We start from the raw sequence: 14918 nt of genomic DNA, 5'->3' as shown, positions 1-14918 counted from the left end.
AGCGCCTGCGCTCGGAATGCTGGCTTGCCAGTTGCCCCATGCTACAACCAGCAACGTTTCGCGTCAGGACCAGACCCTGATGCTGTACGACGACCATAAAGGTCACTAACACGTCAGCCATAGCTGCGAGAGTCTTTCTCGGCTGTCGATGTGGGCAAAGCTTCCCTCGACGATGTTTCCCGGGTGAAACGTATGGGTGATTACGACAACTGCCAGTGCACACCCACGCGTGCCCTGAAGCTCAACTGCTAACTTCGAAAGCTCTACACTGACGATTCAAGAACGCCTTAGCGCAGCACTGAAATTCGGAGGATTTTCCCGATGAGTTATCCAATGAACGCCTTTCTGCACGCAACGCTGCGGCCTTCGGTGAAGTGCTCGGGAAACCAGGGGACGACAGGTAGGCTCCACCTCGCACTATTTACCGACACCTCCCCGCGACGCTCTAAACTCTGGATGAAGGGCTCGGACGGCCAGATGACGACTTGCACCCACACTCATCTTTTCAACAGCTCGGCTGACCTGGACTTTAGGGTGATCCACAAAGAACCATCAACGGGTTTCGCTTGGCCCTGTACACTCGGATCTTTGAAACTCGGCTCGGTTCGGACGCGCCAACTTAGAAAACAGTAAGCCGTGGACAGATCACATCACCTGGACTTTCTGAAGAGTAGAGTAAAAAGTGCAACAAAAGCCCTGATACCGGGGCTGTTTATTGCTCGGTATTCTCGCTCTTCCCTTGTGTTTTCACGGTGTCTCGTTTGGGAATCTAGGTTCGGAATACACAACGTGTATAAGCGAATGTGTCGGTAACATTATGAAGTTAACTCACCGAATTCCGCTACTGCTGGCTTTGCATGACGTGTCCCACTTTTCGCGAGCGAGTTTTCCCCTGCGCTCTTTTCGAACCGTAACCAGATTCGGATGGAGCAACTTACATTTTTTATACACCGCAAACATGTAAGTCTTCTTCCACAGTGAGGGGTAGGTAGCTGTCAAGCGAAGCTTGGGAAATAAGCCAAACAGGAGTCAGAAAAACAGGCATAAAACGTTTGATAAAAGTAGCAGGTATTCCCGTAGAGAACGAAGAGACGAGAATTCTTGGACGAAGAGATCACAGACACGATCAGAGTTCGCCGTATTGTCATCCAGAAACATTTGGGTTGGCAGACCAGGTTCATGCCGCTGACTTTTAACATGTTTCCAAAACGATTTTGGTCTAGACTTGAGATCACGTTGAACTCGAACTAGATAGTTTTGGTGACAACGTTTGCTGACTTTTTTGTAAGCAGAATTTAGTCTACGATAAATGTCTTTAGTGTAAAGGGATCTTGACTGGTTATAATCTCTAAGGACACATCTCTTTGCAGTCTTTAGTCGTCGTAGTTCTGGCGTGAACCAAGGAGTCCGTATATTCTCTTCAGTAGTGTGTTTCGGTACGTGATGATCGATAACGTAATTCAAGATGTGTGAGAAGGTTTCGGCCGCAGCGTTGGGATCAGATATGTCAAGGTCAGATTCCCAGTCGATGGTAACCAGGGTACGAGAAATCTCGTAAAAGTCGGCGTTCTTAAAGTCAAGATAGAAGGGTGCTAATTATGCGACAGGAGCAAGTCTAGTGACATCGAGCAAGACCAATAAAGCAGGATAATGGTGTACCGTTTTAACGTACGGAGCAGAGGCCAATACAATGGGCGGTACACGAGTCCCATCACTGGTAAAGCAAAGATCCAACATACGACCGTCTTCGTTTGTCACGCTATAAATCTGACGCGAAGTCGCTGTACTCAGGGAGTCTAGCATGACGTTCGATAGGGTCGAAAAAGTTGAGCGTACTGGATCCGGGTAAAGAAAGTTACCATGGTTGGAGGACCACTTCAAACCGGGAAAATTGAAGTCACCAATCACGAGAATAGCATCTTCGGGTGCACAGAAAGCTAACCTTAGATAAGCAGCGCGGAAAAGACTCAGCTAGGGCAACATCTTTCGTGCGATCAGGAGTCAGATATAGTACGCAGGCGGTCAACAAGATCAATGTGAAACAACACACGTTCCAGATCGCTCCAGGAATTGTCTTAGATTAGCAACGCTAGGAGATCCGACTTAACGGCAATTAACACTCCGCCACCGGTGGTCTCAACGATCGCAACGAAACACTAAATATTCATGACCAAATATAAGACTCGAAAGAGTACGGTCGTTCAGCCATGTTTCTGTGAAGGCCAAGAAGTCGTAACAGCAGTATGAGCTTGTGAGATAGTCAGATAGTCTGCTAGGCATAAGTTGATACCTCCGACGTTCTGGTAGTAAAAGGTTATTGAGTCAAAAATTTCCGATGTACAGCTAGATCTCCGAACACTGGAAAAGAGAGTACCATCAGGCGGAGGAAACCGGTCGGGAGAGCCATACTTACCTGAGTTCACAGGCTGGTGAACCCCTGTGCCACAGACGAACTCAGGGCCGGGACGACTGAAGACGCTGGCAGGAAACAGCTCGACAAAGGGGTCTACGTTAGATCTGATACTTTGCGTCCCGGTGCTGAAAGCCTTATACAAGTTGCTACATTTCCAAGGCCCGAAAGAGAGCGTGCTGAAAATTAGTGAGCGTAACACGTTGATAGGATTGCAGTGCACTGGAAAGGGAGAGTCTACCGCGAGGAGGAAGGCCAACATAAAATGGATACTTGCCTGTAGTTGCAGGCTGGAGAACCCCGTCGACAAAATCAAGCTAAAAGCCGGGACGACTGATGACGCAGGCGGGAATCAGCGCGACTGAGTCGATGGGCTCAGGGGTCTTCGAACAGCCTTGGTCGTTGCATCCCGGTGAAGAAGCTGTAGTACGATCGTACTCGTAGGCAGGCGACTGGTGATTCTGGTCAGAGCATGCCATGTCTGAACTGTTGTAAACTAAAATTTCGTCACGCCAAGGGAAGGTTCTTAAATAACGTTTGTTCCTGCCTGGGGAACCTAATCACGACAATCGAACTCAGGGCTCAGGGAATTTTGTTTATCAGCTCTCATCTAAATAGGAAACCAATTCCTCGTTCTCAAGTAATGTGTTCTCCACGTTTGCCAGAGCAAAGAAAAATTTGCTCGGACTATGTATTGTATTCTCCAGTTTGCGATGAACGGACTTCCTCCCAATAAATTTATTAGGTGCAGCTTCTTAGCCACATCCCAAACGGAGGCGTTCGGGTTTCGGTTGAAGGCTCCAACTACGTGGTGGTGATTTTTGGGGTTGCACGGAATACTTTTTCCTTCCCTTCTGGGCTTCCGGTGGTCAATCGTTCCTCTAAACGCTTAATCACTCGCGACCCCACGGAATTCGCGATTCCCAACGTTTTAGCGATGGAACGGTGCGAGGGATCCTTGTTCTCGTGATGAATGCGCAAGATTTTATCACGCATGTGCTGTTCTTTCGTCTACATTTCCGCGAGTTTTGATCACAGGACTTTAAAACTTGCAGGAAGAAAATAATGCACTATGAACTAAATCCACCCAAATTTTCATTAAATTCTACCCAACGGTTAAAAAGTTAAAGCAACTTCATAGGGGCCGTTCACTAATTACGTAAGCACGATTTTGAAAATTTTTAAACCCCCCTTCCCCCCTGGTAAGACAAAGTAAGATTTTTGAAAACCCCCCCTCCCCCCCTAGTAAGATCTTACGTTTTAATTCTTCGAGAAATTGACACGTTTTTTTCAAAAATTAAGGAGTTCAAGAGATTAAAATCCTAAAGAAAGAAAAGACAAAAAAAATCAAAAATAGGTTGAAATATTAAAAATGTGTATTGCGTGCTTATAAGTAAAGCACTTTTTAAGTTAAACTGAATAACTTCATTTGAAAAGCACAACTCATAAATAAACAACAGATGAAATGTCATAAACGAATATAGAATAATTTTCCGTAAATTTCCACAATCGAATACGAGTGTAAGATCAGGTTAGCATATGTTACCATAAAAATTGGTATGTGTTTGAGCTGAAAGCGCTCAAATCGTGGTGTCATAACGCGCAGATTTCCTTTTTGTTTCTAAAAATTTTGCAATCAAAAAATTGTTATTATGAAAAGCTCTAAGCAACGATCTTTTTTAATAACGTGATTTAGTGTTTTTTGTGACATATTTGTTTGAAATGGTTGTCTATAAATTTTATTGAACCAAAATTTTTTTTTTAATTCAAAGATGTTAAAAGATGAACAGCATTACATTAAAAAAACCCAACAAATAGGTAGTGAGAAAAAAATTAAAACCTAAGGTTTCGTATGGCTGTGACGAATCATAAATGTAACATTTCTTACGTAAGATTTTTGAAAACCCCCCCTACCCCCCTTGTAAGAGATCGTAAGCAAATGTGAAACCCCCCGACCCCCCCTATGTGCTTACGTAATTAGTGAACGGCCCCATAGTGTGGTAATTTCATCGTGGACACCCTTTAGTAGGAAACCAATTCCTCGTTCCTATGTAATGTGTTCTACACATTTGCCAGAGTAAAGAAAAATTTACTCATACGAATGTCATGTATTCTCCAGTTTTCGGTGAACGGACTTCGCACCCTATATCTCAATATCTCCCTTGCTTGAGGCGGTTAGCTTTCCTAGCAACAGTAGACAGACTGGTGACGTTTTCTACGATTGAAGTAAATACTTATCTAATAAAAACATGGGCTTAATAAGAAACTTGAAGTCCGACTTCACGTGTCATTTTTTTTTTTGCTGCAATACAAAAAGCTTAGAACCGCCCAATAACATCAGCACAATTCATCTCCCACTGATGCTCCAAGTTGTTGTGGAAAACTAGTATATAGAAAGATACTCTTAATTTATGTTACTTCCTTAGGATCAAGGTTTCAACTTTAGTATTTATGCTCTACATTTACAGAACTTCAATGAAGACTAGCTCATTTGATTTTATATCACAGTGGAAACTTACCTAACATTTTTCGTTCTAGCCAATCTCCGCTTCACACCGAAACCCCCCACCAGCAAAAACCTGGAGCTGGGTTCTGTTGCCAAGATCCACTGCAAGGCGCAGGGTACTCCATCGCCCACGGTTCACTGGCTCGGAACGGAAGGTTCGGCCGGCAGTCTTCCCGAGTCGGTTGAGGATGTCAACGGGACATTGATCTTCCGCCCCGTATCGACGGAACATCGGGGTACTTACACCTGCGTAGCATCGAATAATCAGGGCGAAATCAGTGCCTCGGTAGTGGTGAACGTTGTGGTGGCACCGAGGTTCGAGATCGCACCGGAAGGATCGATCCAGATCGCTGAGATGGGAACAGCATTTATACACTGTGTAGCAACTGGGGACCCGAAGCCAACGATCCAGTGGGACAAGAATCTGCAGTATCTGCATGCCTCTAACCAATCGGACGATGAGCGGTATCGAATACTTGAAAATGGTACCCTGGTGCTTTCGGATGTCCATCTGGAGGATGACGGAAAGTATGGATGCACCATTGGCAATAGCGCCGGGTTGAAGCGGGAGGAAGTTCATCTGATTGTGAAACGTAAGTTACAGAAATTTTTCCAACGGTTGTTTTGGATTAAAATTTGTTTTTAAATTACAGCCGCCGATAGCATGCCTCTGCCAGAAGAATCTCAGGAAGATGGTGTCCTTATTACACGTGCCGTCCTAATCACAATGTCGGTTGCCTTTGCGTATATAATTCTAGTCGTAGGGTTGATGTTGTGGTGTCGTCATCGAAGGGCCGCGAGGAAAGCTCGTCTGAATGCCAGCTCTAAGGAAAACGGAGACATTGATCCGAAGAACTGCGAGATAGAGCCATGTTTACCGGGAAAGTCCACCGGTGAGCAAAATGGAAAAGCTAAATCCTCCAAAAAGTCAGGTCATCAGAAAACTGGCTCCAATGCCGATGGACAGGAAAAGAGCGACGATACGGTAAATTCCAACAAGTCGAAAAAGTCCAGTAGTTCTTCGTCATACCTTGAACAACTAGCTGTTTCGCGGGCCTCGGTTATTGACCTTCTTCAGATAGGAAAGTGTGAGTTTGGAGATGTCTTCATAGGAAAAATTAAGGAAAATGACTGCCGCAAGGCTACCGTCAAGGAAGAGGTCAACCGGGAACCTGTTACGGGTGATGAAGTAACTCACGCCCCTAAGACTGAAGTTAGCGCTGAGGACGAGAAAAATGGAAGTAAAAAACTGCCGTCCAATGAAGAGTTGAACGAAATTAAGCCGGAAAATGACTACAAACTGGTCATGGTGAAGGCACTGACCAAGGTTAAGGATGAGCATTGTTGTTCCGAGTTCCGACGACAGTTGGAACTGTTCCGGAATGTCTCGCACAAGAACGTTGTTCAACTTTTCGGACTCTGTCGGGATAAGGATCCCCATTACATGCTCCTGGAATACACTGATTGGGTAAGAATCTTAAAGGCTTTGAAACTGTAAGTTGACTAATTTAATATTACCTCTCAACAGGGTGATCTGAAACAATTCTTGTTGGCAACTTCTCCGAGTGTTCCACCAAACGGCAGCGTAGAAACTAAGGACACTGCCAAACCACCACCTCTCAATATTCCACAAATTCTTGCCCTCGCCCACCAAATCGGACGAGGAATGGATGCCATCTACAAAGCTCGAATCATTCACAAGTAAGTTCTTTCATCATAGATCACACTCCAAGCAGATTTTCTAAAATCCATTTTTTCTTCTCAACCTCCTTAGGGATTTGGCCACCCGAAACTGCATCATCAGCAGCGACTTTTCGGCTAAGATTTCGATGCCGGCCCTAAGTCGAGACAAGTACAGTCGGGAGTACTTTAAGTTCCGGAATCAGTTGCTGCCGGTGCGGTGGATGGCCCCGGAAAGCCTCCAGGATGATGACTGGTCCATTAAGAGTGATATTTTCTCGTTCGGGGTGCTGATGTGGGAGCTGTTTACTCAGGCCACCGAGCTGCCGTTTAAGGATTGTACCGACGAGGAGTACGTGACGCAGGCGTCGGCCGGGAAGCTGGAGTGGAAGGTGGCCGAGAAGACACCGGAGGAGTTGCACAAGATTTTGGTGAGTGTTTTTCTATTTTTTTCTCCTTTCACTCAATATGAAGTTCATAAACATCAACCAAGATTTTGATTCCAAAATGATATTCTATATTATAAATATTCTGAATATTCTCAATTTCAAACCAAAATCTTGTAATACTAGAATCCAGATTCCAGGTCGGGTCCAGACTCGGGTCGCAATCAATGCGATGTAATTGATTTACAATTATAGCGATAAAGTGTCTATCATAATTTCAGACACCTCAAGGATAATACAATATCCTTCGAGCCGGATTTGAACCAGCGACCTATGGATAACTGATTTTTTTTTTCATTAATTCACTTCTACAGTCCACCGCTCTACCAACTGAGCTATCGAAGGTTTCTTATCACTTCCACAGTTCAAATTTGTACCGAAACCTATGATTTGATGATCATCATTCTCTTCGTAGAGAAAACGCATTCAACCGATCATCAGATTTAATTGTTTTTTTTTTTCATGCTTCCACTGCCGGTTATCAGCTGCAAATTGGATGAGTGCGGTCATTACCAGTGCAAGTTTATGGCGAGCTTGAAAAAAAAGTATTTACAAGCTAAGGGAAAGTGCAGCATGTTTTATTGGCCAAGATGATTTTTACCGAAGAGGCTTCTTTTGGAAACTTGTAACCTTCGATAGCTCAGTTGGTAGAGCGGTGGACTGTAGAGAGTAAAAAATGTTGTAACAATAATACAGCAGTGATCCATAGGTCGCTGGTTCAAATCCGGCTCGAAGGAAATATTTTTTTGTTTGCTATATCCTATTATTCTGGGCACAAACACGAGTTGGGGAGTACGAAGAAGGGTTAACCTGCATTGACATGAGGATGAGGTATATAGACATAGATCTGGTTTGAAGATTTTGCTCAAGTAACCTTTCGAAATTCACAATCACCAAAGGGTTTATGACCTCACACCTGATGAGGAGCCGAAGTGATAGTAAATCGTTTCGATCTTTCAAAGGGAATGTTCATGCCAAAACTTCTAGACTCATGTCATGCGTTGAGGGTATACAGCCCAAAGCGATGCGGAGACAACGGTATTGCTGTAACGCTCGAGTTAAAAGAGGAAAGTTTTGGAAGATGACTGGAAACAGAAGCTACCATATTATATCACTGAGAGAATCGTGGTTCGATACAATTTTAAAAGATCTTCAGGATGGGCTCCCCACCAGGTGCCAGTGAATGATCAGAGAAAATTGATTCTTAGTTGTCATTTTCCTTTCAGATACTCAATGTGGGCTCTCCAGGTACACTTGGAATCAATCCATACCTCAAGATACTTAAAACACCACGACTTAGTGCTACTGCTTAGAAGTTAAAGCTTAGGTTGAGCAGGTCTATGTTTCTCAAAGACAACAACTATCTCCGTTTTCTGTGGAGAAAACTCAATCGCAAGCTCCAAAGCCCAGGAAGACAATCTGTCTAAAGTGCCTTGTAAAGGTCTGTGCAGATGAGACTCAGTAGATCCTGTGACAGACACTTCGCCGTCATCTACAAGTTGTCTTAGAGTACAACCTTGAGAGAGACAACTGACGATGTCACTTACGTAAAAGTTGTACAGAAGTGGGCTCAAACATGAACCTTGCGGAGGGCCTTTGTAAGAGGTTCTTCTAATTGCAATATCTCCGTGAGCAAAGTTCAAATGTTTCTAACAAAGCAAGTTGTATAAGATGCTGTTCAATAGGGGAGCCAGACCCTGGGAGTGCAATTTCTCAGACAAAACCTCTAATGAGACTGCATCAAAAGCTCCCTAGATGTCTAGGAACACTAAAGTCATTCGATCACGTTTTGCGTACGCCATTTGTATCTCTGAGGACAGCAAAGCAATACAATCGTTTGTCCTTTTGCCCCTGCGAATCTCAAATTGACCCATTTATCTAAACGAAACAAGTCATTTTCTCTATAAATTTGCGTATACAAGAAAACATCGCTATTGGACGCTACAAATGCGGATCGGACGCTGGTTTTCCGGGCTTTTGGATAGCAATGACCCTCACATGTCTCCAGCGTAGAACAATGTTATACTCCAAGAATTGATTAAATAAATTCAACAAGCTTTCATAGTCATCCGGAAGGTTTTAAAACAAGTTAAATTTGAGAAGGACAAATGAGAATTCGACCATCGAAAAGCTGGAGTCCAGACCACACCTATCTGGAAGCGCGTTCCGGATTAATTTTTCTCACAGACTCTGGACACTCACTTTCTTTCCTAGATGATCGACTACGCATGCTGCGTGCCACTTTCCACGAGGTGTCAAGGATGTTTCTCGTGATAGTCCACCCACAAAATTGCTCCAATACGCCTTTTTTCCCCTTGATCAATTTTTCGAACTGATTTCAAGGGAAAAGTATGCTTCAAAAAAGATGAGAGTTCCATGTTTCCGAAAATCTTTCAATGCTGTTGTCCTTAAAAGCTTGAAACACTGAGGGCCTCACCATGGATTAGGAGGCTTTCGACGCACAGATGTTTCTAGGATGGGTTTCGTTTGAGCCCAACCTGCACTACTGTGTATCAAACACGAAAGAAAGTGGTATCCCTCCAAAGGAGCTACAACATTCTTTTGGCGACGAGGAATTTCAAGAACCGCCGGAAGCAACGCAACTCCAAATCCTGAAACTTTGAAGCAACAATCGATTCAGATGATCGACAAGACTTTCCGAGACGTGACTATTTAGCTCACCGAACTTATCACAAACCAGCAGCGGCAGTTTGCATATCTTCGGACAAACGCCAATCCGGCGAATTTGGTACACGCGCTTCGAAGACGTTTTCAAGGAAAGTTGGACGATAACGCGAAGGTTACTTCTCCGCAAGATTTACACGCAGTTTCATAAATGCTATTTAAACAGCGTGGTGCCAAAGCTACCCCGAGAATTCAATTTTGAAGGAATTGAAGAAACTTTTCGGAACTCATACCATGCCCGCGGGTTTTTGGACAAAGATTTAGAACATTAAAGGCTTTCCAAGCTGCTCATGCTGTCGGAAATTATTACGAATTTCCCAACAGGTTGCTCATCAATGATTTGCACTGCCTTTCGTATTGCTAACAGTTCAGACATGAACACCGAAGATACTGGATTTAGTTTGATTCTTGCATAATCAATGTTGCTGTTGTTCACGACAGAGAATCCTACTCCAGAAATATCTCTGGATCCGTCTGTAGCTAGTGTAGTCCATTCATCATATTTTTCCTCCATAACAGTTAAAACAATCTCGGCGGCTGATGTTTCATGAGGTTGTGCCAGTTTTGTTTCCATGCACAAGTCAATAGATAGGTCGAATTTACCAACGTCTAATGGGAACAGAAAGCACGGGATATTTTCCAGTGTATCCTGTAACGGAATAAAAATATTTAGTTTATTTTCAGCTCCTGTTTCCAAGATTGGCTGAAAAAAACGTTGATTCCAATTCGTTAGATGAGACCGTCTGTTGACAAATCGAATTGCTGCTGATTCTCTCCTAATGCTGAGTGGACATAATCCAGCTAGGACTTCTAGTGATCCGGTATGTGTAGTTTTATAGCTGACCCTAAACATACACGGATACATACCCACTGAATTCTATCCAACGCCACCGAGTCCGTTTGGTTTAGCTGAGTCATGAAGATGGAACCGTATTCGAGTATCAATCTGGGAGCAGCCTTATATATCTTTATCAAAGACGATGGATGACCTCCCCAGGATTGCCCTGCGATGCTTCGCAGAAAATTTATGTAGGGTGTGACACGTTTTTTCATATTTCTTATGATAATCTCCGGAATTATATCGAGTTGTTGTTTCGCTATCAATAAACATTTGCCAAAATATCAAAGTCAATTACCTTTAAAGGATCAGAACTCGTCTTCATGTGGGTGCCTTCGCACCGAGGAATCCCTCTCAATGAACTGGCTGACCAGGAGGCCAGACAAGCGTGTACTGATGGAATTGGAAATGATTACATTCTAACATCTAACGATGTTTCATTTCCATATGGTCTGCATTCTAAGCAACTTTGGCAATATCGATGGAACTCAGGAAGCAAAGGTCGCTTTTGTCATAGCATCATAAAGGAAGGTCTCTACAACCATGGTTCTACAAAACGGAGCTTTCAAGGAGGCAAATTGTTATACTCTCTAAACTGATAAACAATCACTCTCGATTGCCAGCACTCCTTCATCGTAACCGCATAATTGAAAGTGCAAGCAAACTGTAGCTGTGGAGCAACTAATGCCAATCCGGATCACTATTTGTTCAGCTGTCCCAATTTTGGACAGATGAGATGGCCTATTTGGAAAATTCTGCTGGAAAAACGGATCGCACCTGATCTACAGTTGATGTTAAAGACCAAAAATTCAAATGTGTTTAGAAATATTGCTGATTTTTTCATTGATTGTAATATAGACATGTAATTTACAATTTACCATTTAAAACTTGGCCGACTATGTATTAGAGGTTAAGCAAACATATTATAATCTACATTGGTAACTCTCAGCATGCTTCATATACTTCAGCAAGGACACGTATATCAGCACCACCTCCTGGAGAAAGTTCTTACTAGAAGGAAATTTCAAGCATTGAGTGAGGTACTGAGGAAACTCTGAACATTCTTTCCATCAACCGTGGGTTCGCGTCTTAACTACAAAAGTTCGTGTTTGAACTTGCATTTCTATGACCACGCAGAAAATTTTGTTTATTTTTTATTTTCAACATAGGAATTTCAGCCTACTCCAACTTTTCTTCGTGTAGCAAAGTATGTTGCTATGGTTCTCAATTTGTGTTGTTTTCTGCCGAATGGAAAAAAGGTCCCGACTGACGGAGTATGCTAATAAATCTACAATTTGAGATTCTAATGTCATTTGAATTGGAACAATCATTGATGGAAATTTCATTTTTTGGACAATACTGAGTATTTCATAAAAGAAATCATAAGAAGGTAACAATTTACTAAGTAAATTGATCTTAAAATCTACTCTACAATATGATTTGAGATTTAAAGATGACCACGTCATCTTTATTATTATTATAATCTGGAGCACGTTTGGTAAATGGAAATCAGCATTTCTCTAAAAATGAATAAATTTGTAAAGGAAAAAATTCTTCGTGTTGAATCAGCTCTTATTAATACTTTTCATTTAGGCACGCACATCTGATTTTTTAAAAACTCCAAAACATGTTGAACTGATAAATCAAAATCATATTTTGAGTATAAAATTTATTTACGAAGTCAACTTACTTATCATGAAAGATATTATGAAAAAAATAGTAGATATACTTGTGTTGTATTTAGTATAATTGTCAGATCGGGGCACAAAGTTTTGGTGATAATGAGCTTAACAGTTTTCGCCAGAAGCTTTCGAAATATAGTCTAAAGCATGGGTGGCCAAACCATGGCCCGCGGGCCACATGTGGCCCGCGGCTGTCCTTTTGTGGCCCGCGAAGCTTTTCCCAAAATTACCACATTCCAACTTAGTTTAATTTAAGAGTTGAGGCATTTTATGGTTTCTGTATCATTTTGAGATGACAATTTGTATCGAAACAAAAGTCGAAAAAAACCTGTATCTATATTTATTTTTTAAAATTTTCCAACACTTAACACAGTACTTTCGAAAAACATATGTGTATTGCGATTAATTTCCTTTATTAAAAAACCGCATACCATAATTCTAAAAAATGAGTGCATGAATTTGGATTGTTTTTTAAAGGCTTCATGGAAAGAATTATATGGTATTTTTAAAATAAAAAAAAAACTTCTGTAAAAATAAGCACGAAGTTTTAGCGAATATCAAAACCCATTTATTTACAAATTAAACAATTTATTTATCAAAGTTTTGTACTTCAGGCATTTTAGGGCGAAGAATTTACTTCATTTGTGAGCTGCCATTAAAACCAACAAAATTTTCACGGTAAATATCACGGGTAAATATGACAATGAAAATATGACATGACAATTAACGCAGGGTGTCTTCAGATTTTCATGCAATTATAAAATTTCCTAATTAATTCAGTCGGTACTATTTGACAATTTTTACAGCTTATTCATGATTTTTTACATGGATTTTCATTACTAGCTTTTTTTTAATATTTAATTTAAAATGCTATTAGCATACATTGCGTTTTGATGTGCCATGTTATAATATCTGCTAAAAATAACAAAGTTATGTGGATTCCAAACATAGTTTTTTTAATGGAAAAATCTTATATCAAATACGTCTTCAAAGTTTTAAAATCTGTTTGGAAAGTGTCAAATAAAAAATAAAAAAGATTCTTTGAATGTTTTCATAGACGTGAACACTTTTTGATAATCTGATTTTATAGTAGGTTTGCATTTTACATTTGGAACTGCATAATGAATTGTTGAAGTTAGTTCAGTTTTGAAAATATCAATGATGTCAATGATGAGGTCTGTTTAACTTTTGAATTAATAATTTTAAAATAAGTTTCTGAACAACTTGATTTTCAAAAAAATAACTGAATATTCATTTTTTGTGCAGCGCTGCCGATTAAATTACGACATCTGAATGGGCATTCGTGCAGCAGTAAACATATGTTAGGAATGAGTTAACATTTTTTTTTTTCAGACCGCTCGCAATCGACACAAATCATCACATCATTTTCTTCGTGCCTTTTTTTTAAGGAAAATTTAGACAACTCAACAGGATACAGAAGTCATATATCAAAATTTTTATATTTTGAAAAATTCTAAGATCGTGATAAGAAATTCAATATACTTTGGAATTCCCACATTGTTAGACATTTCTGCAACAAATTGACCCAACCCAACCCTTGAATTGAAAACTAATATATTTGACATAACTATATCTCCATATAACATGTTTCTAATTTTGTAATGAAAATAATAACTTGGTCTAAGAAACGAGCTCTCAATAATTTTTCAAGTTATTTTTTAAATCAATCTAAGTAGAATCAGTAAAACCGGTACTGAATCTCATCAATCTGTCTTTCATATGCACCTGTGTATATATTTTTGATTTATTATATCATCATTGAAAATCACTTATTCATTTAATTGCTCTGCATATTTGCAAAAAAATATGTTAGTGTGGCCCGCCAGCCTATCCCATCTCCAAAATTTGGCCCGCCTGTTGAAAATGTTGGCCACCCATGGTCTAAAGCAACTTAGGTCTTCTCGATAGCATTTATTCATGTTCGTAAGAACTTTCCTTACATGGAGGCGCGTTTCATGTGTTCTTCAAGTTTCTGGGGAGTGAGGAATATTCCTACTATTATTATATTTGGGTTAAGCCATTTGTAGAATAAATTTAAAAAAAGAAACTTTTCAGAAGACAAACATCGCTTTTTAACGCTCACTATCAATGTCTTCAATTCGTGATGATTTATTTATTTTTTTTTTATTTTCGTATTTTATCACGACATAACTTGACGAACATAATTCCTAAAACTCACTCGGTCCATGGCAACCTTTCTCCAACTTCTCGGACATCTCACATTCACCAGATCACGCTCGACTTGGTCTAATCATCTCGATCATTGCGCCCCTGCTCGTCTTGTTCCTACCGGATTCGTAGCGAACACCTGTTGTGCAGGACAGTCGTCCGACATTCTCGCAACATGCCCTGCCCAGCCTTCACCACCTTCTGGATACTGGGTTCGCCGTAGAGTCGCGCGAGCTCGTGGTTCATCCTTCGCCTCCACACTCCGTTCTCCTGTACGCCGCCAAAGATGGTTCTTAAAACTCGTCGCTCGAATACTCCGAGTGTACGCAGATCCTCCTCGAGCAATATCCATGTCTCGGGCCCGTAGAGAACAACCGGTCTAATGAGCGTCATATACAGGTTACACTTCGTGCGAGGGCTAAGTCTTCTCGACCGCAGTTGCTTGTGAAGTCCATAGTAGGCACGATTTCCGCTGATAACT

At 41.3% G+C, this 14918-nt stretch overlaps 1 protein-coding gene, 1 long non-coding RNA gene and 2 other non-coding genes across 4 annotated transcripts in view; 2 read left to right on the top strand and 2 right to left on the bottom strand.

Moving 5' to 3' along the window:
• LOC129746555 (uncharacterized) overlaps positions 1–14918 on the bottom strand; it is a 102829-nt gene that overhangs the window by 28772 nt on the left and 59139 nt on the right. The window lies entirely within an intron of this gene.
• Positions 1–14918, top strand: part of LOC129746554 (tyrosine-protein kinase-like otk) — a 215391-nt gene that overhangs the window by 143121 nt on the left and 57352 nt on the right. Inside the window, exons 8-11 of the mRNA XM_055740249.1 lie at positions 4949–5509; positions 5570–6384; positions 6445–6617; positions 6691–7027. Of these exons, the coding sequence (XP_055596224.1) occupies positions 4949–5509; positions 5570–6384; positions 6445–6617; positions 6691–7027 (1886 nt within the window). The remainder of the gene's footprint in view (positions 1–4948; positions 5510–5569; positions 6385–6444; positions 6618–6690; positions 7028–14918) is intronic.
• On the bottom strand, positions 7286–7387 carry Trnay-gua (transfer RNA tyrosine (anticodon GUA)). Its single transcript has 2 exons — positions 7351–7387; positions 7286–7321 (listed from the first exon to the last, which is right to left on the bottom strand). It is a non-coding gene; the product is annotated as a tRNA-Tyr (tRNA).
• On the top strand, positions 7672–7779 carry Trnay-gua (transfer RNA tyrosine (anticodon GUA)). Its single transcript has 2 exons — positions 7672–7708; positions 7744–7779. It is a non-coding gene; the product is annotated as a tRNA-Tyr (tRNA).

Source organism: Uranotaenia lowii, chromosome 2, assembly GCF_029784155.1.
Source record: "Uranotaenia lowii strain MFRU-FL chromosome 2, ASM2978415v1, whole genome shotgun sequence".
In the NCBI taxonomy this organism is placed as follows: domain Eukaryota; kingdom Metazoa; phylum Arthropoda; class Insecta; order Diptera; family Culicidae; genus Uranotaenia; species Uranotaenia lowii.
Note: the sequence above shows the minus strand (reverse complement) of the source record. Positions and strands in the feature narration are given on the sequence as shown.